The sequence below is a fragment of the Poecilia reticulata genome, chromosome 20 (assembly GCF_904066995.2).
Source record: "Poecilia reticulata chromosome 20, P_reticulata-male-v2, whole genome shotgun sequence".
In the NCBI taxonomy this organism is placed as follows: Eukaryota; Metazoa; Chordata; class Actinopteri; order Cyprinodontiformes; family Poeciliidae; genus Poecilia; species Poecilia reticulata.
This window is the reverse complement of record NC_088849.1, coordinates 5,905,015-5,932,514: the sequence shown is the minus strand read 5'-3', so window position 1 is coordinate 5,932,514 and position 27,500 is coordinate 5,905,015. Positions and strand designations below refer to the sequence as shown.

Below are 27,500 nucleotides of genomic sequence, written 5' to 3'. Positions count from 1 at the left end.
CTACGAAGAATCAAGAAGGAAAAACATCATCACAGAGTAGTGCTGTTTTACATAGTCTACAACAAAAACGCATTAAGTTGCCTACAGTTCGCCAGTGATATCAACACGATATGCCAATGGGGCTGTATGTGTAGCTGCACTGGCGTCACCTCAACGCTCGTCTTAATATCCTTTATCTTCCTCGTGAGCTCCGCCGCTCCTCTGGAGTTGGGAGATGGAATCAGAGGCTTCCCCCAATTTCCTTATAAGGCTTCTGGACCGGACGCCGTCCTGCGGCGTTGCTCCGCTCTTTATCATACGAGAATATCAGGCAGGCAGGAGGGAGGTTGTCGGTGAATGGATCACAACTGGGAGACGGATCTCATTGAGAATGCGCGTGTTCCCCCCTCACCCCCCCCCCCCCCTTTTTTTTTTTTTCTTACGTTCTTCTGTTTACTGAGACTTTCTGGCGCATCCAATAAAGGCTGCAGGCTGACGGCGAGCGAGCGAGCGGCCAGGCAGCTGCGTGAAATCTGCATATCGATTGCAGAGACTCACGCGCACGCGGGGGAACCAGCCTCGCGCGCGTCCGTCGCTCTCCTCTAGTAAAGGGGGGCGTGTTGGGCTGGCACGAACTCAGACCCTCCCTCATTTGCATCAGTCAGTGGAAGGAGCGGAGAGGCGCGCGCCGAGAGGAGCACAGACAGAGACAGGGGGAAAGTTATTTTGAAAGATTATTTTTTACTTTTATTTTTTTGATAGAGGTGTTCTATTTGGAAACTGGCTGTTTTCCCCCTCCGTCCTCACTGTGGTCAGGGTCTGAGCTGTGACAGCCCCGCTGAATGAGAGCCGGAGAGAGCCGGAGAGAGCCGTTCTCATAGCGGGGAGAGGACTTGTCTGCACGCCGAGCGGAGGAGCCGCTCTCCCGGGCAGCGACTGTGCGCTAAGCGGCCCTCCCTCCCCCGTCCCCTCCCAACCTCCGGGAATCTGCGGGCGGTTCAAAGTTGGAGATGAAATAAGTTTTGTTTCTGCTCACTTTTGGGAGATATTTTTCTAGTCACTTGTTTAAGGAAATCAAAAGGGAAGCCTTTCGGATCGCGCACTTTGCTCTGATCTGCTCTTGTTGGAAAGCGGAGAGAGAGAGAGAGAGAGAAGAGAGGAGAGAGAGAGAGAGAGAGGAGGGCTGGATGCCTGCCGGTCCGCGGATCTTCAAGACGCAGGTGAATGCAGATGTTTTTTATTTGACTTTACGTCCAAGATTGGCTGAAAAGTCGACGCAGAATCCTGTAAAAGAAATGTTCAAAAACCGCTTTTCATTATTGTTATTATTATTATTATTAATTTTCTCCCACACAGAAATCTATGAATTTGACCGTTTTGATCAGATCCAAATATCAAACTCTCTCCTTTGTTCCTCGTCGTTAATAAAAAAGCAACACGGTTAACATCCAACACACTTTTCTACTATTTTATGTCACAATTTCCAATGTCACCGCGCTGCGTGTTGTACATCAGGCTTCCATGCTCTCTGTCTCTCTGTCTCTCTCTCTGATCCAGCAGCTAAACGACTTGCAGGCTTTGCTGAAATGTTCGCTTTCATCGATTTCCTCTAAATTTCAGAGCGCCCGGTTTAATGGTGTCACGGTTGCGGGGCAGGTTTTAACAAACAGGCGCACTGGTGCGCAAAATAAAAAGTATATATATATATATATACATATAGAAATTCACAAAGAGAGAGAGAGAGAAAAAATGAAATAAATACAGTTCTGTGGCTCCAGAGTAAGACAAAAACGAGAGAAAAGAACATGACATGTGATCCAGTTCCACTTGAGTTGTATGGGAATAAGAGGGTTTGGACAGGATTCCGGAGTCGCAACGGGGAAGTTCTGCAGTAATCACCTCAAAACAAGAAGCGAAGCCAATTTCGATGAATAAAATAGTCTGTTTATGGTTGTCAACTTGTCTTGTTGTTATCTGGCCGTGGCCCGGAGCAAGAGTGTCCTGTTGAGTCACTATATCTTCCATTACTGTCTGGCTCCGTTTTTGTGAGATAGGATAGGATAGTGGGAGGGGGGGGAGAGAGGGAGAGAGGGAGAAGAGAAAAGAGAGAGAGAGAGTCTTGTCACTTAACGAAGCTCTCCTGCTCAGTTTCTCAGTGTGCAACTCCGCTTACATATAAGGAACCTTCCAGACACAGGTTGGCTATAATCAAGCCAATCACTCAACTCCACGGACGCACAGAAGCAGTTAGAAGGTGCAGAGCGCGCGCCTTGATAAGCAGCGTACAATCTTCCTGCTTTATTATTTTTTATTTTTTACTATTTTATTTGACTATATATTTTTTTCTTTGTGCAGTCCCACAGCCAAGGATTATTATCCATCATCCAACGGAGTAAGGACGCAAGGTGGAGGGGTGGAGGACTCGCATCGTTCGGCGTCTCCGCGGTGGGAATGGCAAGGCGGGCGCTGCAGAGAGGAGTGCAGCCGGCGCAGGAGAGGAGCCGGAGCCGGAGCTGAGTGACAGGATGCCCGCGACCTGATTGCTCGGAACACCGATTCAGCCTGGGAGTTTTCTCCCTCTTTTTTAAAACGTTTTTTTTTTTTAATTATTGTTTTGCTGCTTAAGAACATTTCTATTTTTTTTGTTTTGTTTTGTTTTGTTTTGTTTTCTCGAACTATAACGGAAAGACATTAAGAAAGAAACAACAACAACAAAAAGCTTTTGGAGGATTTTTCTTTGAAAGAAAATTAATATTTCTTTTCCTGGAGTGCTTTTGTTTTTCCTTCTTGTTTTTTTTTTTACTTTGGAGGAGACAGAACGAGGATGCATTGTGGATTAGTTCTTGTCCTGTTCATGGGATTCCTCGTGGTGCTCGAGGCTTTTAAAAACGGTAAGTGTGACATCTGATACGAGTATAAATAAAGCTGTTATGTACCCAGCAAAGCCACATAATCCCGCTGTTTTTCCTGAAGATTAGCCCCTCTCTGATCTGCGCTGATCTTTGGGCAAACTGACTCCGAGCTGAAGTCAGTCCAAAGCAAGCGAAGTCTGGAAAACGTCTGAATTGTCTTTAAAACTTAGATTCAGAAAATCTTTTTATTATTATTATTATTATTATTATAGCATAAAGAGTTTCTTAATCAAACTTTAAACACAAATAAAACACCAGACTTATTGCTTTTAAATCGGGATTTTAAAGCCTATTAAAAGTAAGTAAGGATTAATAATGGATTGTTTATGTGATTTAGGATGCAGTTAAGCAAAGTCCATCTACTATATGTGTACATTAATAGATTCAAGCATCCAGTGCATGTTTTTTTGTATTATTTAGAACAACAACAAAAAAATCAAAGGGCTCATGTTGACGGCAGATGCTTTATAAATAAATATATAGCTGTAAAAAAAAAAGTGGGCCTTTAAAAATAGACTCTGCCTATTTTTAATGATGAAACGCGCTGTCAGGATGAGGGAAGTTTGGAGGAACAGATCAGCCTGACTTCAAAACCAAACTTTCCGCAGAAACGTCGGTGAGCTCAGACTCCCGGGTGATCTGCCTCCCTTTCCAAACTGTAACTATATGCTTATTAGAATATTAAACACAAAGACGATGTGCCTTCTGTCTGTCTGGAGGTCGCTTACCACACGCGCGTGGCAGAGTGGAGTTCTAGTGGGGGGGAACGCGCTCGTGATAAATAATTTGTTGGCCTAATTTTCCTTTTCTTGTTTTTAAATGATTAATCTCCGGTTTCGATTAAGCAACACGCGATGTTTTTTGTTTGTTTGTTTGTTTGTTTTTGTCTACCCCTGTATTCTGTCGAACAAAATCGGTAAAAACAAAACAAACAAACAAAACAAAAAACGATCAAAACAAGAAGTTTTTCATGACCATACACTTTAAAAACGAGTCTTAAATGTTACCCATTAAAATGATTGACGTTTTAATCAACTATACGCCGCTTGTGCATGTAGTGGTAACATTTTAACTACACTTAGCTACTTTGTTAACAAATCCCCAACAAATTTCATTTTAACTTTAAAGATGTGGTTAACATGGTTAGCCTTTACCCTGAGATGTGATGTACAACAGAGAACATTTACTGGCCAAAACTTGGGAGAAGTAAAAAACAAAACAAAACAAAAAAACAAACTCTTCAGACTTTGAGGTTGAGAGAGTCTCTGTGTTGAAGTGTGTCGCCAGCTCTGACTCGTTTAGCTCCAGCGCTAACGACAATACAGCAGTAAAGTCGAAACTCGCTTAGCCACCTTGAGGCAATTGTTGACCATGAATGCCACATCTTGGTCATGGTTGTCAATGGAAACGGCTTGATGCACCAAGTTAAAGCAGATTCTTTTGTAAAGTCATTCGCTTTCTAGTGGCATCTTAATGGAAACAAAGTAATGATAATGTTTTGTTCTTCCACTACACAAACTCTTCTTCATTAAATAGGCTTTAGCTAATATTACTGCGTGTCATTTGGCAGACATCTTGGTTCAGAAATGTCCACATAAAACGCGGTTTTCACGGTTAAACTCAGTCGGTTTTTACCAGTGTAACTTAAATGCTGACTCGTGTGTTTTCTTTTTAATAGGAATTGAAGTATCGTTTGATGACTGTTTATATCTATGACATTGGTTAGGGCTTTTTTTTTCTTTCTCTTTCTTTCTTTCTTTCTTTCTTTTTTTTTTGGCGCGACATGCAGTACTCTGTAAAGAGCATGTCTTTCGCTCCTCTCTGCAGATAAATGCGGAGGCAACATCAGAATCTCCAGCGCCAGCTACCTCACGTCGCCCGGATACCCGATGTCCTACCCGCCCTCTCAGAGGTGCATGTGGGTCATCTCGGCGCCGGGGCCCCACCAGCGGATCCTTATCAACTTCAACCCGCATTTCGACCTGGAGGACCGAGAGTGCAAGTGAGTGATGACAAACACATGTACCTTCTTTCTTTTATGCTTTAAGATGTGCAGTTTTTCGGAACCCCGTCCAGATCCGTGTTCACCCAGAAAGCCTATGCTCCGATCATGAGTGCGTGTGCATGTCAGGTGTGTGTGTGTGTATTTTGTGGGAGAGATTCTCCTTCCCCCAAGCCCCTCACTTTCCTTCCTCCCTTTCTCCCTTATTGCACGTCAAACTGCGCCATCTAGCGTCTAAAAGCGCCAACAAGCAATCATATAGCGATCCTTTCTGCGGTGAGACAGAAGGATGAAGGAATGTCTCGTCCCTGCTGTTTGGTTTTGGGAAAGTCCGTCATTTTGCGTCTTTGTGGTGTGAAGTCATCGGGCTGTGATATTGATTAGACTTTTATTTTTTCTTTTTGCTGGGCCAAATTCTTTCTCAAAGATATTCCTCTAATATTTGTGACATGACTCATGGCTCAGAGTGGCATCGCTGTCAGGGGGTGGCTAATTTCAAGATTCTCATTCTTTGCTGAATTAATAAGCTATTTGATGTTTCCTGAGGAACCAGGACTGCATTTCACAATGTCTAGTTTGAAACTTTGAAAACTTAGATTGGTCAAACCTGAGTGGATGATTATAGACTGAACAGAGATTCTTTAAAACATAGTTGAAGATTTCATAAACCTTTGTTCTGTGTCTGAAAACACCACAAGATAAGGTTTCTAACACTTTCTGGCATCAGGACATCTATACAGGCTATAATACATAGGAATAGTTGAACTGGACTGAAATATTCTACATTAATTGATAGGGGTGCAAAATAAATCGAAAATAAATAAATTTGATCACTGATCGACCGATCAGTCTGGTAGACTTCCAGTCTACCGGACTCCTAGTCCTATCTACCAGTCTCAGTAAAGCTCTTAAAATCAAACAATGACTTCTTCTGCCTTGACTGACAACTAGCACTAGTCACCTCACTATTGAAAATTCAGCGACTTTCTTCCTATATTTAGCCACACTTCTTTCTAACAAAAAAAAACAAAATGGTATCGTTCAAAATCGGAATTGTCAGGTCAGACTTTTGTAAAGATTGGTAATTGGAGATCAGCAGGAAAACTGCGATTAGTACAGCCCTAGCAACTATAAAGCACACTTATGCATCTCAGAAGGATGGGCTCACCCACAGGCCAGCCTCCAAACTCCCAGGTTGATAAAAGCGACCTTTAAAACGGGACCTCTCTGTGACGGTCCGGTAACTGATCGTCCTTGGACTCGTGAGCCACGAGCTGTTGCATCCAGCAAAAGGCTAAGCAGCCGGCCTATTGTCAGACAGGTAGCCTGAGCCTCTGAAACCAGAGACAGTCAGTAATGTGATGAGGCTGTGTCAGTGCGGGTGCCCTGAGGTGAGCTTTGCTGGGCTCACTGCCTCGCTCTGATTGCTCGTCTCTTTGCAAGCGTTTTCATGCGTGCGCGCGCGTGTGTGTGTATGTGTGTGTCGGCCCTGTTCTGTCTCAGCTGTTTGTTTACGCTGCAGGGCCTCCAGAGAGCACAGAGCTTTGCTGGATCCTGTTACTGTATCCCCGCTCCACCCAAAATTGGGACCCTACGCTTCCCTTTGTGCTCCTTGAATGGTCCCCCGTATACACTTGCGGCAGCTTCCCTTCTTCTTTTTTTTTTCTTTTCAAACCTTAGATTTAAATCCCACTTTAACCTTTCTTTATTGCTGCCAGAGATTTATGGCAGGCTATGAATGGTGCTGTCTTTTAGCAGCTGGATGCTCTTTGAAATTGCTTTTGGTTCCAGTGTCAGCACCAGAGGGAGGGGGGTTTGAATATGAATGAGGTCCAATATGTAGAAACAGAGGGTGAGGAAGGGTCAGTAACAATGGGCTGTGTTAATCTAATTAGTCAGGAATGTACATCTTGGACATGGTGGAGGCAGGATTGGGTTCCTCCAGACCTCCTGGATGTGAGTTTTCTTCTGGTTTGGGGGAGACAGAACCGTCCTTCCTTTAGGAGACACTGAATGTCAGCAGAACTCGGTTATATCTGAGGAACTTCCCCAACTCAATTGCTCTATTTAATGCTGATATTAGTGGAAAGAAGCAATAAAAAATGAATTTATCCGTTGACCAAGATGGGGAAAAAAAACAAAAACTCCTTGCGACAATCAGCGTTTTTCTTTGATGAACCGCTCATTCAAAACGGGCGCTAGCACCGGCGCTGTGGTCAGAAAGGTTCCTAATCGCTTGTTTCCAGGATCCGTTAACAAATGACCCTGGCAGACGGCCGTGAAACCCGAGTCTGGAACCGATTCATGTGGGCCTCACTGAGCTTTCACCCAAAAACTGGAGTGGCCCCTTCGGTTCCTTTCACCCCCGTCTTTAACTCTATGAGCCGTTTCATTTTTAATATTGTTAGTGCACAGAGGTTTTAGTCACGCTTTGTGATGTATCCCAGCTTCTGAAAAACTTAATCTCAATTTGGTCTCAGCTAGCCCTGTTTTTTTTTTTTTTTGAAGGACAATTTTCTTCACATTGACTTCATAATTCATTTTATTTGTTGCTTCCGTTTATTTTTCTTGGATATTTAAAATGTTTTCCACTTCCAGTGTTCAATTTCAGTTAGAATTTAAAGTTTATTGATTGTTGAGAATGTGTCCATGCATTATTATACCATTACCATTATATTACCTGAAAGTGGTCTCAAAGCAACTTCTGGGACAATTTATCGTCTAGCAAAATTTGTTATGGTGACACGCCTAGTTGCAACATAAGGGTGTCAGTGTGAACAAAGTATTAAAAGATTGTAGAGTGCTACAATTATATATTTAAACCCTGTAGTTGTCATTTAGCATCTACAAACTTCAAAACACTTTATTACACTACAATGACACATATGCTTTGGTAATACTCTTTAATGTGAAAAACCAATACAAAGCGCAACGTAATTGTGAAATAAAATTTAAATGATGCATGGTTTACAATATTTTCACAGATAAAAACCATTAAAAAAAGTATATGGCATGAATTTGGATTTAGACCCAGCCAAATTTTATAGAAGCACCGTCTGCTCCAGTTGCAGGTCTTTCACGGCGTGTTGCTACCAGCTTCACCGGTCTGGAGGCGAAACGTTATGCCTTTTCTGCTCAACTACAGTCAAATTGCAAGGCAGGCATCTTTGAACATGACTTTTCAAAACTTGCTTTAGATTGTCCTTTGGGTCTGGACTATGACTGGACTATTATATACACAATGCTTTAGCCATAGGGCTATAGTCCTGCTGGAAGGTGAAGTCTTTATACAGATTTTCTCATCTACTGTGACCATCTTCCCTTTGTTGTGCTCTGTTACTTTTACTCCGTATGTAATGATTGTATTAGTCAAATAGATCCATTTTGATCTCATTTAAAGGCACATTATTATGTAAAATCGACTTTTTTTTAAACTTTTTATCATGTTATTCCCTCATCAAAAGTATACCTGGAGTGTTGCCTTGATTTTTTCATGCATGTTTGAGAAAACCTTTAATCTCCCATGGCAACCATTCAACTGTGCAAATCGCCTTTGTGGACTTAGCCCTGTCTTTGAGACAAAGCTCCTCCTGGGAGCTGCATTTTCCAAGGTTCTGAGCTTCCGCCTCACAGAGCAGCTCCCCTATTCAGCTCCTTCAAACTAGCCAGTAGCAATTAGCAAACACCTAGTAGCTCCTTCTCAGTGCTATGCTGGTAAAAACATTGTTAAAGGGTTAATAGAGGAGCCATGTTGTAATAACTTCCTGAAGGTGGAGGGAGTTTTTAAAGAGACAGAGGACGACCAATTTCAAGGTGTTAAATTACAAAGAAAAATTTCTTTTAAGTCATTTTTGATATATACAGAATTATGCAGAATTTTTATAATAACAAAGTAACAAAGTCTTTCATTGTGCTATAAAATAACACTATGTGCCTGGAAAATACATGATCCTGCCCCTTTCAACCTAACATCTTCTTTTGGTTTTCTTCTTACCACTTTTAATCCAAACAAAATGCACTGAGGTTTGTGGCTGCAATGTGACAAAGAGAAAAAAGTTTAGAGGTTATTAACACATTTTCTTTTTTTTACAAGGCACTATTTGTGTCAGTTGTACAGTTGGGCAACATTTGAGCTGGACGTATTAGAATCCCCATCGCAGCGCCACTCACCAAATCAGCCCTTCCATAATGGAAACTGATGAGATCCAGAATGGCTTCCTTATCTGATAGGCTGCTAAAGTGAGTGGGGGTTGCACGGTGCTCACAATGCATGCTTCACTGCCCTGCCACACAATCTAATTAGCGGGCCAGTGGAACACACATGCACCACATGTTCCTACGACATGGGCCTTATCAGCAAACCAAACAAGAACCACTCAAAGCGGTGCTCGTAAAAAAAGAAAGAAACAAAAAAAGCAAAACAAGTCTTTGCAGAGCGGAGTCTGGCTGCCGAGCAGCCGTTTCATGGGCGCGCTACCCTTGACAGGTTTGTTTAGGGAAGTGCAGAGGCCTGTATCCTGAGAGCGGCAGGAGGAAAACACTCCATCACAGAGATAAGGGGGGACTAAGTGAGCCTTGCGATTCTGAATGCACAACGTGTTTACCTTTCACGCACCGTTGTAGACTTTCACGGAGTGGAGACTTCGCGGGGCGGGGCCACCCTACCCGCCGCCTGTCCCAGCTAATGAAGTTAGAGGGAAAAGATGCAGGCCGCATCAAGACAAATATTTGAAGTCAATTTGCTGCTAAAATCAGCGGAATGAGCTAGCTGAGCCGAGGTGAAACAAAGACAACAAGGTAAACAGATATGCTCGCGATCCACTCCCCTTCCATGCATTTAGTCTTTGTTCCTCAGAGGGGGGAGCTGATAAGGCCTGTCAGGAATGGAATGGAAACTTCAGTGGATTTAAATCTACACAAGTGACAGAGCGGCAGACCTGATAGGCAATTCATCTGCTTTAAAAGGAATACTACGGCTTACTGTTTTCTATTTAGAGGTTTGGTAAAGTTTGAGATTCAGAACTTACTTTAACAAGTCCACTGAAGTTTCCCATCCCAACCTACAGCTCTGCTCCCCATGCCCTCCTCTTTCCCACCTCATCTTCTCCTGCTGACTCGAAAGCGGAGCGCCAACGATGTTTGGATCCGGCGAGCTCCTGACAACACCATGAATCTTTGATAGCGTGGGATTTGCTGACCAGACGAGAAAGTGGCTCAGTGTTGAACACAATAAAATTCCTCGCAGTCAGACATTCAGGCAGTCAGTCAGGCAGTCAGGCAGAGCTTCAGTCTTGTTTGTTTTGGAGGAGCAGAAGAGTTGGGTCGAAAACTAGAGCGGAAGACAGAAGCAGACTCATCCCTTCCCAGGCTTGTCTTAAGTCTGTGCTTCTCTACCTGGGTGCTGTTATTCTTTCCGGTCCGCCACAGAAAATTCCACTGTGACAGTGTTTGGGGTACACGGAGAGAAGTTTGAGATGAGATGTATAAGGCAGCCGAGCGATTTGAGGAATGCTATTTCAGGGGGGGGGAAGTGAGTGAAAACCTCTTGGCTCGCCACACTTCGAAAGCCAAAGTGGAGCCCGTCGCCTACATTCAGGTGCCAAAACTGAAAAATTGGAAGAGGAATATTAACTGTCCTCACTTTCCATTTCACTGCTCCTTTACAGCTACATCCCACTGTGTTTTCCTCTTGTAGAGCTTCTTGGCCTGCTGGGAAAGAAAACATTCGCCACTGTGTACCTCATACAATAGACATCCTGCCTTTCCTGTCCTTTCTGAGCGTGCTCAAACCCACGAGAGCAGCTTGGGGAAAGAGAGGTGTTGACCTACCCCACATCTAAAGCTGTGTCTGTCACACGGAATCCCACCAACTCAGTGTCCTGCGAAGAGAACCACCTGTTTCTAGGAAGTGTGGAGCAGAAGGGTTGGGGGGGGTCAGTCATTTTGTTAATGCCATTCATTCTGATTTGGCGGCTCTATAACAAAGAACATTCAAAGTTCACAGCTGGAAAGCTAGGAGGAACAATCACTTCTCACCACTCAATGTAAGGCTGCTACCAACAGATTATTGGTTTATCAGCCGTTGTCAGGGAGGAAAACAAACAAGAGAGAAATGCAGCCTTTCTTCGCCAATGAACCGTTGACATGGAGTTGTTTGGCTTGATCACGATCTGGTAGAGGACTTGTTTTCCTCTTTAAAGCACAAGTCAAAGAGGCGTTGTAGTCTAAAGTGGAGGCACAGAAATGGAGCGGTAAACTTGATTGCGAAAGAGGCCCGCCGCTTCTTTTAACTACCCTCCTCATCAAAGACAGCAGAAAGTGTGCAAGCCGGTATTTTCCACAACAATAGACTCCCACAGTTCATAGCAGTGGAAATCAAATTAGGCTTTAAATTGCAAACTGAAGCGGGCGCCCCTCTGAAGAAGAGGTTGTCAGAAGAGCAATCCACTTTAAGTACGACTTGTTTGCGCCTCACGCCAATTATACCCTATGTTGTTAGCATGGTGAAACGGTGCAAAAAAAAAAAAAAAAAAGACATCCTGCGTTTTAAACGTTTGTTTACAATGCGGCGGTGCTGTTCAGTGATGAGGAAGGGGCGATATTTAAAGACAAAAGAGGAGCAAAGCTGCAACGCTCATGTGCTTTTGAGTGCTCACCTTGTTAATTAAGTCGAGGGCAAAGACTCCCAGACAGGAGACAGAGATGTTGTATGAGACAGCCATTGGCCTTCACATTCATTACTCTCTTTTTATTTCCTTTAACTGTAGAGGGGTTACTTCCTGACTAATGAGCAGGATTAAAATAGGTCATTGTGAGTGTGTGTGCGCGCATAAGGCTGTTGAATGTCTTCTTTTATTTTTTTATCCACCGGTGAAGTGTTTCACCTTGGCCGCAGCTTGGAAGGGCAGTCTGATTGAAAAGCTTTCTGGCCGTGGCATCTGCCGTCCTCCCCGCTGCTCTGTCACCGCTTTGATTCATGCACAGCCTGACCACAACTGGGAGGCCAGCCACTCTGCCTCACAGCGGGACGCAAGTTTCCCCCTCACAGCGGAGGGAGCAGAGAAAGGCAGGCCGACTGAGAGGAGGAGAGAAAGAGGTTCTTGCTCATAAATAAGCCACTGGGTTTCAAGCACCAGTCAGAAATCTGAGACGGCATGAAAGCCCCACACTCTCACATGTCCGTCTGTTTTGTTTCTTTTTTTATCTGATTGGACAGAGCCACTCATAGACTGAAAATGTCCATGAGCTGCTTTTGGGACATGGGTGATGTTTTTCTTTTCTTTGTTCCCTTTCAGCCTTGAACCAACACAAGCTTCTCTATATAGAAGTTTTTCTATATTGACGCTGCGAACCACACAAAGTGTAGACGTCAGCTGTTTTCTATCTTACTTTTTATTCAGAAAAGATTACAAGGAATGAATTGTATGGATTAGACAGTGGGAGTCTCTCCATTGCCAATGATTTAGTCAGAAAAGATTTAGAGTTAGCTAGACGTTGTGTTTGTCTCTCCCACACTCACATTTCACAAAATACAATAACAATCTAATTTGGGAATGATAATGAGTTCCCTCAAGTCGTTGTTTGTGGGCGGCGTAGGATCACCTTGGCCAGTTGGTGAGCACTAGGGTACAACTTGAATAGGCCCCCTGTCCATCCTGACCGACAGGATGGACCAAAATTCAGATCGGAAATTTCGAGAAAAGCAGATTACCATTAGAAGAAAAGCATGCATAGGGAAGACATGTTAGTCCTGCAACTTCTTGATGTAATACAACCTTAGCTGAGCTGATGAGGTGAGCTCTGGATGCTTTAACGCAGCGTGTCCTGCCTTGTCAGACATGTTTCAGTCAGTGGTCTAACCTTGAGTAGGACCCTATGATTTTGATTGATGGGACTGCAGTTCGGCATAGGTTGTTTGTCGCCCCGATACCCCTGTGCTTACCGGACTGGTGTACAAGAGGGAGGGCTCATAAGTTCCCAGAGGTGCTTTAGTGAAACCAAAGTTTGTGTGCAGTGGGTAAAGAGGGGAGGCTGGTACAGGAAGGAGGAAGCCAAGCTCTCTTGATACCCTGGGGTTATTTTAGGTTGCTATGTTTGCCCACAGCAGGCTGCAGTGTTGCTTGTGTTTCTCCACCACTCAGCTCTCCATGATTGGACCAGTGCAGTGGGGAAGACGGTGATTGACGGGTTGATACCCAGCTGCTTTCTGATTGACTTAGAGACACTCAACAATCCTTCGCTTTGTTTGCTCTTTGCATGATCTCGCCACACTAAATTGCCAACATTAGTTGTGGTTTGTCCTTTTCATTGCGGCAACAATCGCATTCTCTTCGCAGCCCCCTATTTCTTCCATTAGAGAAGGGAAAATGTGAAGGAGGACAGCCTAACAGCAATCTTTTCTGGCATTATCTCAGTGGGCTAAAGTGCTGAAAGTATTATTAGTAGCCCGCTCCTCTGGCGCCTGGCCAGCCGTTCCAGGATGACCCCTGTGTGCACCAGATAAGTGACGGGAGAGGCTCTCTCTTCAGTGCTGAAGGCCTCAAATAAGCCAGGCAATGTTTGATTGTCAGGAGAGCAAGTGGGAAGTGTCACACTGTCCTTCAAATGTTGGCAGCAGGTGACTGACCAGCAGAAACTAAATCAGTTGTGTAGTGCCAAGAAATTTCCGCTCCTTGGCCGATGCCAGAGGAGATGTACCACTTGGCACGTGTCCTGCGCAGCATGGACTTTTTGGCCTCTAAAGTGCTCCATCATTGGAAAATCTGAGCTCTATGTACGCAGAGGGAACATTGCCGGCTTAAAAAAAGACACAAGAGATGGGGATTTGAACGTCAGACTCTGCATCTTTGAACTGATCTACATTCATAGGAAGCTGCCAGATTCGAACAAGAGCGGATTACCTGCTTGCGCCTGCAAATATCCTTCCCTTATGGAAACATCCTATTCTTTTTTTATGCTTCCATTTCACTTTATGTCTGTTTCCTGTAAAGATTTAGAAATAGCCGTCTCCTGTTTGCTGGGTTGATTTAGACTGGCTCTGACTGTTTGGGTTAGGTGCAAACACCGTCATCCTTAACATTCCCAAGGGGTGTGAGCGCAAGTCCTCCATGTCCAGCCAGATGACCGGGTCATGATGCATCCAGCCAAGCCTGCTCTTTGACCCTCCCCACCACTTTTCTCTCTGTCAACCGTTTCACAGACTCCCGGGAGGTCAGGGAAGAGAAAGAGGAGGAAGAGCACCAGGGGGAACGGATGGAGTGTTTAATTGAATAAATCCCAGTACAGTTATTATTACCACTGCCCTCAAGCGTCCTTTCCTTTGCAAATCCTTGTGTGAGAATCTTAGTATGCAAGAGCTCATGTTGCCGAACCCCTTATAGTTATGTTGCAGTTTGTTTTGGAACTAGCTCCATCGCCTTTTTGGCTCCTTCAATCTACAATTCTGCATGCCTTCTCTATCTTGCTCAGCAGTTTCCCATAACACCACCAAAGGCAGTCACACCTTACTGTTCCTCACTTCCTGTCCATTGTAAGCAGGCATGGTGGTTTTGACTAGCTTTCAATGGCTTTACCTCTGCCTGACCTCTGCTCCGACTCCATTATTGTCCTCTGCTCCTCTTGGGTTCTTTAAGTACGATACGCTCCTCGCATGCAGGAGCGTGTCGGTGGTCCTCTGCTAGCTTCAGAAGCAGACGGACAATTTACTTGCTAACTGTGGTTTTGGAGGAAAGTGTATAATTGCTGTTGCCACTTGCCAGCTCATAAAATGTTTCAGCCATAAAGAGTACGTGGGAATAATTTTACTTAAACGTTTATCTCACTGAGTTGCTTAGACCAAATCGTTCTCAAATATCTCAATATTTATGCCAAAAATTGGCGTTGACATGAATGTTGCTTTGTGGCTCTGAAATACCTTTACTAACAGATAAAATTTACATTTATATTAGAACTCAGCGTACGTGGGAGCGTGACCTATGCATAGAAACCTCAGTCCTCTATGCGGCAGTCATGGGTTTGAGTCTAGGCCCGTTGACCTTTGCCCTATGTCTTTCCCCTCTCTCACAACGTGCTTTCTTGTCAACTCACTGTCAAGTAAAGGCCACCGCAGCCAAAAAAGTCATTTTTACAATTACAATTTCTGAAATTCAGTCTAACTAGTTAGATTGTTATGGGTATTTCTGAGCTAAATTATGACTGGTAATGACCCATTCTTGCTTTCTTAGTGTCGGTAGTTAATCATTGACTGGGATGGAGGCAATGGTGGTAGGAGTTTGTCCCACAATCAGTGTTGTGTCCTTAGATAAGACACTTCACCCGAGTGCCCAGTGGTCAGAGGATCCGGTGGCAGCCTCTGCTCTGACAGACTGCCCCAAGGCAGCTGTGGCTGGTATCCAGTAGCTAGCGACCATGTGTGCATGAATGGGTGAATGACTGAATGTAGTGTGAAGTGCTTTGGGGTCTTTTGAACTTAATAAAACACAATCTATTTGCCATTAATCAGTCTGTTGGTATCTGTTGATCCACTTGCTTTTGTAGATTAATCCACTGGTTCTTGATAGCGTTCAGATTCCTGGGGTTTTAAGGTTTTTGAGTCACTTTGTGGCATTGTGACTCGCTGCACAAACAAGGTGATAGTTGGTCATTTTGTGATGGGACAAGATTTACACCTAATATATATTTACTACAAAGTCATTTAGCAAAAAAATAAAAAAAGGTCATTCGTAGTGAACTACTACGTGTCAGATCACTGATGCACTAAATTCAACACATCGTTTGCAGAACCAAACAATTCTGTTATCCCCCAAACTTATTTCACAACTGTAACGTTGGAATCAGAACATGAAATCAGATGCAGTTTCAAACCGGATAACAAACCTCGAAGAAACACCCCGTCCGAACCTCCCAGCAGCATGTCGTATTCATGTCACTCAGGTGTTTCATGGGGAGAGGGAGCAACAAGAACGAGGCAGAGAGGTTGTTGTTTAAAAGGCACAACTGTAAAAGTCCACCTCCTGCTGGGCCATGTCGTCCCTCCTTCCCAGCTCCCTGTTATTTTTACCCTTGACTTCTCATTGTTGTAGCGACAACGCATCATCCGCGCCACGCCGCCGACCCCTGTGGAGGACTCTCTCCTCGCTCACCTCTGCCCGCCCCCTCGCTCTCTGTGTAATCAGAGATCCTCTCAAATGTCAAGGTGGGACAAATGGAAGCCATTCCCTCCAGTAATGACTGCCAGAAATGGTCTGTAGCAGGTTCTCTTTCTCTTTCTCTCCTTCTCGCTTCGAGACAACATATGCCTCCCTTTCATCCCCTCAATCTTTTGCTTCTCGTTACGTTTTTTTGCCTTTGAATTTCATACCAGTTTCCAGCTTTGCTGGGGTGCTTTGTGAATCATATCACAGCGTTTCAGGCTGTGGTGTTAGGAAAACGTTGAACCTTTTCAAGGGAGAGTGTATAATTGATCTATTACACAGCTCTTAGTCGGAATGACTATATAAAAAGGCCATTACTGCTAAGTTTATGAAGGTTTTTTTCTTTCTTACTTTTTTTTTTTTAACAAGCCAAAGGGTGGGTTGCTTCATTTGTAAAAAGCACACACTCAGAGTGGGAATATTCACATTTGCACTCTCAGATTTGCTGTGTTCACAGCAATTTTTAAATTTGAGGCCCAGTTAGCAGCAGAAAAAACAGTACGAAATGTGTTTTCATTTTGCCATTAGCAGTTTTCTAAATCACGGCACTTAGCCAATCTCACAACATTTGTGATGGAAAAAGAATGATGTGTCATAGAAACAGAGATGAGGTCCTTGATACATGTCATGCTGGAAATGCAGTAAATGATTAATAAGAAAATGATCATGATCATGAAGCTTGCAAGGACCAATAAAAGTTAACTTGATAATCACCATTTGTTGCCCTGTTTGTTAACATGTTCTGCTTTCTGCTTTCTAGACACATTTCTTGATTTTGGGACATGCAAACCTTTTTTTTAATGAACACTCAGGCAAAAGTCACATTTTTCAACAGAATAACACAAATAATTCTCTTTGGATCTGGTTAGTGTCAAAAATGTTCGCAGTTCTTGAGTCATGAGCTCGAAACTCAGCCTCAAGGAGTCTGGAAAAGTCTGGAATTGGATTAGTATGAAAATAAAGTAGGGGGGTGGTTAGAAGACTGAGTCTGGAAAGGTGTGACATTCTGTCCAGAAAACTGTTTCTGAACCCAGAAACAGAGAACGCCACCAATTAATATTATTATCCATCACAATGAACACCAGGCGAAACCCGTCTTTGTGCTGGAGCAACTGGTGTATGTTGAGATTACTACACAATCAGGTTGTTCTGACCTATTTGTCACACTTAATAGGTTTAATTAGGAGAGAAACTCGCTCCTAGCAAGATGAATTGCAGTAGGCGCAGCTCTTCTTTTGACCCCGAAGGCGTGTTGCGGTCTGTAATAGCAGCAGAAAGCGCATCAGCTGAACAGAACTGTGCTTGCTCAGGGATCAGAGTGTTGGAAGTCTTACAGTGGGAGCGATCGAGGACTTTCTCTTGCTCATTCAAAACTCCACACCCTCCACCAATCCCTGTTCTGACTTATAAACCGTGCCTCCACCCTTGGGGGCAGAAATACTTTCCCCTCTGCCCCATCTTGCCACTGTGCGCTTGTATTTCTGAATAAAGGATTATTGTGCATGTTGTAGAGAGAGGCTGGATGCAATAATAGAGCCTAAACGGCCAAATTCATTAATTTGATTGTTGGCGACAGCAGATCTCTCAACAGTGTAATTAGGGAAGCTAATGGATGCGAGCATGCTAAATCCATCAGTGCTAATGATAATTGCAGCATAGGAATATGCTCTACAAGCTCGTGACCAAGGCGAGATTGGGAACGACGAGCTACGGCATCTAAAAATATTTGGCAGCATTGAGCCGAGGAGAGCCGAGCCAAGCCGAGCGGCGGCGACACCCGCGGACGCTTATTGGAGCGGGTGCAGCTGGGCCAACCAGGAAGAAAATATCCGGCTTTTGCATCCGTATATTTCATCTTCGTCCATGCTTGTGGAAATATATATGGTGTGTAAAACAGACGCGCCCTGGAGGAACCACTTCTGAAGCCAACAGCTCTGATTGGTTGGTGGTTTGGTCCCTGCTGAGTGACTTGCCACATTCTGGAGCTCCTGCAGCTATGTTCTGTGGAGTTCCAACGTTAGTTGCGATGATGATAGCTTTAAACGTCTGCAGATTTTTTTTTTTTTTATGCTTTGTGGTCGAGCATCTGCCAAAGCAGTTTGATATGCTTTGATGAAAAAAATAAAATAAAATAATCTCTTTGTGCGAGTCAATAGAAGGGTTCTCTTATTTTTATTTTTGTAGCTGTAAGCACAGAGACGTAGACATGGTTTACAGAGGTTGTCTGTATTTCCTCATGTCTGATGGTGCATCTGTTCAGCTGCTTATTTATTCAGATAAGAAAATCACTTTGCAGCAGCTCAATACATGAAGACACGTTGCAACCTGACGTCACATGCACAGGATCCTGCCCCCCCCCCGCCCCCCCCCCCATCGGCTACTTCCTGGAGGGCAAAAAACTGCTAGCTTACAAAAAATATTGAAGGAGAGGGAAGTAGGTCAGTTATGCTAGCTTATCTTTGACAGCTGTAACATTGTCAAGGCAATGGGTCTGTGTGTAGCGTAGCTGACACAAAGAACGAGAAAAAAAAAAGATTATGTGTACTTTTGAGTTATTCCTCATCGATTTTTCTTTATTTTCCCTTTGTTGTGGCACACTGCATTATATTAATGATACCTACATCGGCAGGTTTCATTTTATTAACAGAATTGTTCCATCGTGGCTAGGGATGGCATGCAAAACATTAGTCTTTTTGCTCTCCGGCGTTGTGTGGCGTTATGTTATTGTTTCCAGATGTGAACAATAACATCAAGATGACTTCCTCAAACCGAGCTTTAAAATGAGGACGACTTTGAATGTGGTAGGCAGGTTCAGTCTCATCACAGTTCATCACAACCCGGGTGTCCAGAAGACCAGAGTTGGGTAACTAGTTACATTTACTTGAATAATTTTTAGGGGAAAATAATAGACTTTTAAGAGTATTTTTATTATGCTGTACTTTTACTTGAGTAATTTTATCATTAAGTATCGAGTTTACTTGAGTAAAATTTCTGGATACTCTGCCCTCTGTGAGAAACTTCACCGAACGAAGCAGCTCATTTTAGCCAAAACTTCACCAGATACACACCTGCTGTTTCTGTCAAAGTTACATAAGTTATATATTGAAAGAAATTGATTTGCAACACTGATTCTTTTGCTGGATCTGTTATTTATACATGTCTTTATATTTTGGTCTGTGTAGCAATTTCATTCTTAAATATGAAATAATTGATGTTTTGATCAGTTACTCGGTACTTTAGTAACCTTTAACCAAATACATTTTTATCCTTACTTAAGGAATTCCTTTGACAGCTACTTTTTACTTGAGTAACAAAAATGTTCTGCTCTGACTTAAGTACAATGATTGGGTACTCTACCCACCTATAATTGTCTCTAACTTGAACATAGAAGTAAGTTCACTCCACTCCAATGGTCTCCAGAGTCATCAGATCTCAGGCCAGTGGAGGATCTTTGGAATGTTTTGGAACAGTATACAGATGTATAGCTGACACATCTGTTGCAATGTGGTTTAAAATCTCCAAGGAGCATTTTCGACACCTCGTTGAATCACTGCTACAAAGATTGTGGCAGTACTAGGGCGAAACAGGGGTGCAACTCAGGCATTAGCAAGGTGTATCTAATAGAGGCTGGAGAGTGTAGCTGTGTCTGCCCAGGGCAACTGAGTTATGGCTCAATTGATCCCAAAGAAAAAAAAGGGAACCTCTTGGCTTTGCTTGGGTTAATGAATCTCCCTTGCGGTTGTGAGGCAGCGTGGGAGTCCTGCGAGGTTAGCCCAGAGATCAGCATGACTTTGGGCCCCAGTACAAATGTTAATGATGTTTTTCCTGGGCCCCAAGTGACCGTTTGTTAGACGGGGACTTGTTAATGCCCGAGATCCGCTGGAGCTGGAGTTTTCTGACAGCTGACAGCCAGGTTCCTTTTTTTTCTCTCTCCCTGCTAACTCTCCTTGGACCTCACAGAGCTGTCCTGAGTTCATTGTTAAGGTATTTGCACTTGTGTTACCCGGAGGTGTTTTGACATGTTGTAGGTGACATGTCCTCCCCCCAACAACAAGCTGTACTCTGTCAGAACCAGAAAAGAGAAACCCGAGGAAACTGGCCAGACGTTATAGTTGTGGATGCAGCTGAAGAAAAAGCCCTTGTTCTGGGGTTTTCTGCAGAATGGCCCCGGCTTATAAATGGTCTGATTAAGGAAGCTAACCAATTCTATGAGGCTTATACAGTCTGTCATAGCGTTATTCCATTGCTTCAGATTGCATTGCCTTTGTAGAACCATATCAAGCAGACATTTATAGCGGGAGGACAGATTATTTCCATGGGAAAGCTTCAGGCAATATAACTGTTATATTGTTAGACCGCCGGTTTGTCGCCTTCTCTTCAGCTTTGCGCGGAGGACTAATGTTCTCGTTTGACACTGGCGGATTGCTTTTTCTCTGTGCCTGAAGAAAGAAGGCAGCCTAATATGTTTGGGTTGGTGAAGCGAAGGTCGTTGAGAATTACATTCTCCCCCTTACTCTCCTACCCCCTTTTCTTTCTTTTTTTTTCTTTTTAATTTCCCCACTGGATTGGCAAACCGTTTTCACTATTAGCGCTGTGGTAGGCTGCTCACCATGTGTCCAAATGTGCGTGTACTTATCGGTGTGTGCGTGTGTGTATGCGCGTGTGTGTGTGTTGTGCCTTCGCCCACCAAGACCCAAAGCAGACTTGAAAGCTAAATAGTTGCATGGCTCAACTGGATTGTATTGTCAAGAGGAAAATGGAATAGAAGTCATAAAACGTAAGCATCACCTCACATCCACCTGAGAAGAAGAGTCTACATTTAACTTGAAAGGTCAGGGGGAAATGGAGCAGTGCCAAAAACACCCAAACTGTGATTGTGTCTGGGGCTTTTGCTAAGTGGGACAAGACCACGAACTTGTTTTATGATCCCAGATCAAGGTTGTCGCACCCCCAAAAAGGCCTTGAAGCGATTACCCACAGGTGCTTAGAGCGACAGATTGGAGCTACATTTAGCACAGCTGGCAATGGGAGAGATTTTCGATGGCATCGAACCGCCCAGCCCCCTGTAAACGCCTTCCAGATGACGAGGGCCCGGATGGACCCGCATTTAACCGAGCTGGGGGAGTGTGGACGCACCGGAGCGGGGCCGTTGGAGTTCTGGTTGGCGCGCCGCTCATTTAGGCACAAATAGAGATATTTTGAAGAGATAGGTTCCCATCATTCACAGCGAGGACCCCCCCCTTCTTCCCGAAACGGTGCGTCTCTCTTCCATCTGCCTTCCATTCCCCCCCGCTGCGTCGCCTTAACGAGGGCCATCAGAGCTGATGATACGCCGGAGTGAAAAAGCAGTAAACAACTTCTTCTTTGATTGGTAAAAAAAGAAAAAAGAAAGAAGAAGAGTGATGCTACTTATCTGCGAATGCCAACACACCATTTCGCCTGACACAATATGCATTTTTGACACTCGGCAGAGCTCCCCCAGCTATACTAATGCGGCCTGCTCTTCTCGTCTCGGTGATGCATCTCAGCATCAATTTTTCAAGGCGTCTGGCAAAGCTCGGCTTTTGGCAGTTGCAATGCGGGGAAGGGTGAGATAGCTGCAGAGACAGAGGATCTGAGGTGAATTATAAGTCTGCTGATAGACCAGAGGAGGGCTACGGGAAGATTAATGCTCTCTGCTGTGAGCCAGGAGACTCAAAAAAAATTCATACCTACTACTTCTGCTCAATCATTTGTGGCTGGAAAAAAAAAACTCAACTTCTATTCAAAATAGATGGTATGACATCACTCTAACAGGAGCCCAGCAAATGAGTGACTTCCTGGATGTTTGATCACAGCACAGGGGAGAAACACACTGTAAACAACGTGCAAAACTAGTGTTTTCTTTCACGGAGCCGTAGCTGATAAAGGGGGAGGTGGAACAAAGCAGTGCCTGTGGAAGCTGAGCGGGGCTGTTTCCACAGCTGGTGGCCTGATGAATTAGGAGGAAAAAGACCTGGACTGAAATCACAAAATAATCACAGGAGAAACATGGAGACACCAAAAAAACAACAGAGCAGGGCAAAGATTCCCCAAGAAACGCAGATAGATTTCTAAAAACAACAAAATGAATATGGATGAGGAAAATCAATCATATGGTTTCTGACGTTATATATGAAAGGAATTTCTCCACCTTAAATATGACATCCACTTTATGGAGTGCAGCAATACCTGCTGTTACTGCTGGTATTGCAGCAATACCAGCAGTAATGTTCTTAGGGTTGTCTTACCCCGACACCTCCAAACATTCCTGTCACCAAGCGGCTCAAACTTTGTCACACCTGACAATAAACAGTTTCTCCTGAACACAACTGGCTTGTCAGTTTTCAAGATTTAGTCAATCTTGAAGGTGTCCATTTTAGAGTATGGGGTCTTCTGTCTTCCCAGTGCTAGACTCAGAGTCATGGGACTGGTGATAATCCAGTATAATCTCCACTTTCATTAATTAAAACTGGGTCCTTAAAGGGGCAGCATAATGTAAAATCAACTTTTTGAGCTTTACATCATGTTATGGGATTGTTTGATCTATAGTCTTATAGTCAATGGCAGCGGTTTGTATTTCTAATCACTGAGTTTTAATAGAGTGTTGGTGTCTTTTAAAGTTAGAGACTTCACATTTGAAAAATTATGTATTTATTCGATTTTAATCCAACCAGCGCTTTAAATGTTTTTTGATCGGCAAGTTTTGCATTTTGAACTTCTATTGGTTGAAGCAGTGGCATTTTAATGCCACCCCCTCTTGTTAAATATTAATGGTTGGCGTGTTGTTGTTTTCATTGAAACACCTATAAAGATCTGAATCTTAAAAACCCACGCACCACACTTTGAGACATTTATTTGTGTTTGTCTATGGCATGAAATCCCAATAAAATACATTTAAATTTGTGGCTGGAGGGTGAAAAAATGTTATCTTATTTTGTGGTGAATCCTAAATTACACAAGAATGTTTTGGAGTCGAGCTGAACCGAGCCATCTCCTCGGTTTCTGTTCCACCGGGAGCAGCGGCGCTTTTTTGTCCTCTCGTCTTGCTACCTATAGCTTCTCATCTCGCCTTAATATTCATAACCCCCATTCCCATTTCCTCTAAATCCCTTAACCCGTAACAAGACTTCCATTGCGCAAATATTATTTTTGAAAATTTAACACAGGTGGAGGATAATAAAAATAAAAAATAACGTGTCAAGTCCTGTGTGTTGATGCATGTCAAACCGCAACTAAATGATTCGCTGCCATTCAAAGTGTAAATCACGTTTTGGTGGGAGAGAAAAAAAAAAGCCATGCATTAAGTGAGTTCAGAATCACTAAGGAGACTTGATGTTTTGACAGTAATTTGGGAATCAGGTAAAACTATGAAAATAGGCCCCTATTGCCTGGGGGCGCTCATTTTCTGAGAAGACAGAAGGAGATGTGTGTGTGCGATGTGTGTGTGACTGAACGTGACCACACACCTGCTGCTTGTTATTCTCCCATACATCAAAATTAATCTCTGCTTGACTGTCTTTGAATTGCAGCTTATTCATCTGCTCTCTGATGATGACGGAGGTGACGGTCATGAGCATTTACGCTGGGAAAATATTCAATAAGTACCCGGCAAGGCTGGAAACATGTCAGAAATTCACATTATGAGCAATTAGAAAGAGTGGAAACCTAAAACCTACCAAAAAAAAGAAAAGAAAAAGAGAGCTTTCACTCAGAATGAAAACACGGCATGGAAAAGTTGTCTCTACCTGTCCTTCAAACCCACGCGCGCACACCGCCATAGGCAGGCACTGGAGTGAAAACCGCAAATCAAAAGCGTTTATTGTGGACTTTTAAAGAGAGCCCGAGAGCGCACACACACACCGATATCTCCACAGCCTGTTGGGACCACCCTCACTGGCTAGACCTTCGGCGTTTCTCCTTTAGCAGCTTAGGTTTTTGCACGCCAGATTCCTCGGACGTGTTTCTGTGCCACGGCTCGTGTCCCTGCAAAGCTCACCTCGCTTACTTCCAAACTCCACTCTGACTTAATTAAATGTAATCCCATTCCATAGACGGGAGTCTGAAAATCCGCTTGAATGAGATGCTGAAGTGTGTGGATTATAAATACCTGTAACGTCTGCTCTTTCTAAAAACAGAAAACGTAATTAAGCTCCAGCCCTATATTTTATCCTAAATGTGTTAGGAATGCTGTGAGTGTGATCCGGTGGTTAGACTGGATCTGAACAACTACTTAGCTTGAATTTGGTACTTAAAGGGGCAAAATCACCTGTGTTGAGCTTTACATCGTGTTATAATGTTATTCCCTCATAAAAAACATACCTGGAGTGTTGACTTGATTCTTTCATGCATGTTTGAGAAATCCTTTAATCTCCTGTGGCAACCATTCAGCTGTGTAAAACAACTGGGTGGACCTAGCTTTGCCTTTGAGGACAAAGCTCCAACTCAGAGCTTCAGTTTCCAAGCTGCTGAAGCCTCACAGAGCAGCCCTCCCCCTCTCAGCTCCTTCAGACTAGCCAGCAACAATTAGCAAACACCTGGTAGAACTGCACATCCATATAGGATAGCTCATTATAGGAGCTACTTCTCAGTGTAAAAAATGTTGTTAAAGGGTTATTGGAGGAAAGACGTTATGATAACTTCCTGAAGGCGGAGTTTCAGGAAGAGCAGGAGTTTCTTAAAGAGACAGAAACACAATTTCAGGGGGTTAAATTAAATGTATATAGCATTTTTTAACAACTGAAGGTAACATAGATACTTGATTGTGCTTTTAAACAGCACTGTGCACCTGCATAAACTGTCTCTTTAAAGTAGTTTGCTGAACCCTAACATCAGTGCTGATAGGAGCTGTAAACCTTCTCACTGTTTGTGTCTAGATTGTAATGAACGTAAATCGCCTCCCCACCTGTTCTGTTAGCTTTTACCCGAAGCCTCATTAGCACAGTGTTTTATTTCCACTACATTACTCACACAATATGCTCTGCAGCATGGTGTTTCTGTTTCTGTGTGTATACGTCAAGGCACTGAACTTCCTCCCTAAATGCCCGGTGGAGGACTGAAAAGCACAGCTGTCCTAACGGAGAGCAACACCATGTATGTTAACCCCACTTCTGAGGCTCTGTTCGCTCTGCTCCTGACAGGTATGACTACGTGGAGGTGCGAGATGGTGTGGACGAGAACGGTCAGCTGGTGGGGAAGTACTGCGGGAAGATCGCCCCCTCAGCGGTCGTCTCCTCAGGAAACCAGCTGTTTATCAAGTTTGTGTCGGACTACGAGACGCACGGTGCTGGATTCTCCATTCGATATGAGATCTTTAAGACGGGTAAGTTGCAAACTATGCTTTCACCTTCCTGAACTCCTTTATGTATCTGCGTTGTATTTTTCAATTAAGTGGTTCCCAATTTCAGTCCGTAAGGATCGTAGTTTTGCAAGTTTTAGACATCTCTCCAATAGAGTTGATTCAAAACATTGAATTGGTGCAACCTCCTTTTTGAAAAAGGGAGAAAATGGCTCCCAAACATGGAGATGTTGGGGATGAAACCACTTCTCTAATGTTTTAGATGTTTTTGACAGGGTGTTCTAGTCAGAAACACTGTAGTAGATGTACTGCACCAGGAGGAGGCAAGGTCGTTGACATTATCCACATCAAAATTCAATTAAACCAGAATCTAAGCATGGCTAAAGGAGTGCAAGGCTAGAAATTTTACCAAATGAATTGTAGCTCGTGACTTCTTTGACTTATTTAGCTTACATTTGAAGCCTTATGGAACGACTGTCAGGAAAAACCGACTGTTAGCATCTCAACAACTCTTCAGTGTTGTTGAGATGCAAGCTCTGAATTGGGCATGAATCAAGTGGGCTCCTACATCATGTTTTTAACAGTTTTTGGATGTCCAGTTCACATGGAAACACCATAAACAGAGATTTTGGAAATGTAAAAAAACAAAAAGAAAAACAAGCTATTTTTGTTTTTCCTTATTTGATTCCAAGTGTGAGCACAGCAGAAAGTATTTGTTTTGCCAGATGTCCAAGTTAACATGCACAGGGCCCTTTTGGTTCATCACAACGGGCAGATCAAAACTGCACTGTTGATCTACTTGTATATAATCCATCAAAATCACAACATTGAACTCCAACATAACGACCTGACGTATTAAAACAAATGTAATGGAAACTGCTGCAGTAAATACTTTATTTCCACTTTTGTCCGTTTGCAATCTCATTACAAGGCGCTGTGGTATCTTTTATAAGTTTAGAAGTTGGACTAGCAGTCTGAGTTACAGCTGAGTTGGAACGCAGTGAAGTTGGGCGTGACGTCCAGCACCAGATCCAGATCCCAGTGTTCTGAAGCAAGCGGATGCCACAAAAGACCGTTGAAGCCGCCAATGTGTCCGTCGCCGCATCTGCGATAGTTTGATAGAGTCTGGAAACTGGAGGAAGGATCTTGATAACGAAGGGAGAACGAGACTGTCTAATTTCATGCTTTGTTTGTGCTTTAGTCAAGGCGTCAGAGAGCCACATTATGCAAATGCAATATGGCAGGCAATATGCTTCTTTCAAAACAAATGAATCATGGGCCCATATGTTTCATAATTGTAGCAGGGTTTTTTTTTTCTTTTCTGGTGTGAAATATTACACTATAAGCAAAGCTATAATTTGCTGAGCAGTGATTGAACAAATGTTGTTAAAAGTGTTGTTTTTTTTCTCTTCTCATCAGATGGCAGTCAACAGGGGGGCGGTTTGAAGCAAAGCTGGAAAGCCAGTTGAGGGAGAAAGGACAACTCGGTCCGTTTTAAGCTGACTGAGTTGTACTTTCCCAATGTTTCATTAAAAAAAAAAAAAAAAAGCAGAACTTGGCCTATCGGCTCAAATGTTACGAGGTTACGTCTGTCTTATCAGAGCACAGCAGAATTGGAAGAAGAATTTCCTGCTGATAGGCGGCCTTCCTTTGTTTGGACTGGCAGGAGATGAAGGATGAGGAGAGCCTTTCCAGAGTGACTAGTAAGCAGACAGGTGGTATAGTCTTCACTTTCATTAATTAACCTTAGCAGCAGTCTATGGGGGAAGGCCCCCCGTGACCTCGGAGACTTGATGAATAGCCCGACGAGGTTCCTCCTTCGTTTTAATCCGTGTGTTTGAGTGGCTGGATTTGTTGCGCGTCGTCGCCGCGGCAGCAAGGCAGCTGGCGGAGTGCGGGGCCATTTAGGAGATCAAAGCGGCTCTCTGCCCAGACATACGCAAACTCATCTGCACGCGCTGGTCCATTCCAGCTCCCCTGCCGCCCCCCTCAACCTCCATACAGGCCGGCTAAATTGCTACATTCTTTTCACGATTAGCTCGGTATTCCCCGGTCTCCCCTATTAGCGGTGGCTGATTAGAAATGAACCGTGTTGGGGC

The 27,500-nt window shown here is 43.6% G+C and overlaps 1 protein-coding gene across 3 annotated transcripts in view; it reads left to right on the top strand.

The window, feature by feature from the left end:
• The first annotated feature begins 474 nt into the window (after positions 1–474).
• nrp1a (neuropilin 1a) overlaps positions 475–27,500 on the top strand; it is a 79,889-nt gene continuing 52,863 nt past the window's right edge. The window contains exons 1-4 of one of the 3 annotated variants that reach the window (XM_081601327.1): positions 475–1,199; positions 2,335–2,870; positions 4,719–4,893; positions 25,244–25,425. In XM_081601327.1, coding sequence (XP_081457453.1) covers positions 2,804–2,870; positions 4,719–4,893; positions 25,244–25,425 — 424 coding nt within the window. In that variant the 5' untranslated portion in view covers positions 475–1,199; positions 2,335–2,803. Of the gene's footprint in view, positions 1,200–2,101; positions 2,871–4,718; positions 4,894–25,243; positions 25,426–27,500 lie in introns of those variants that run through there. The other 2 variants (XM_081601328.1, XM_081601329.1) reach the window with 2 other exon arrangements.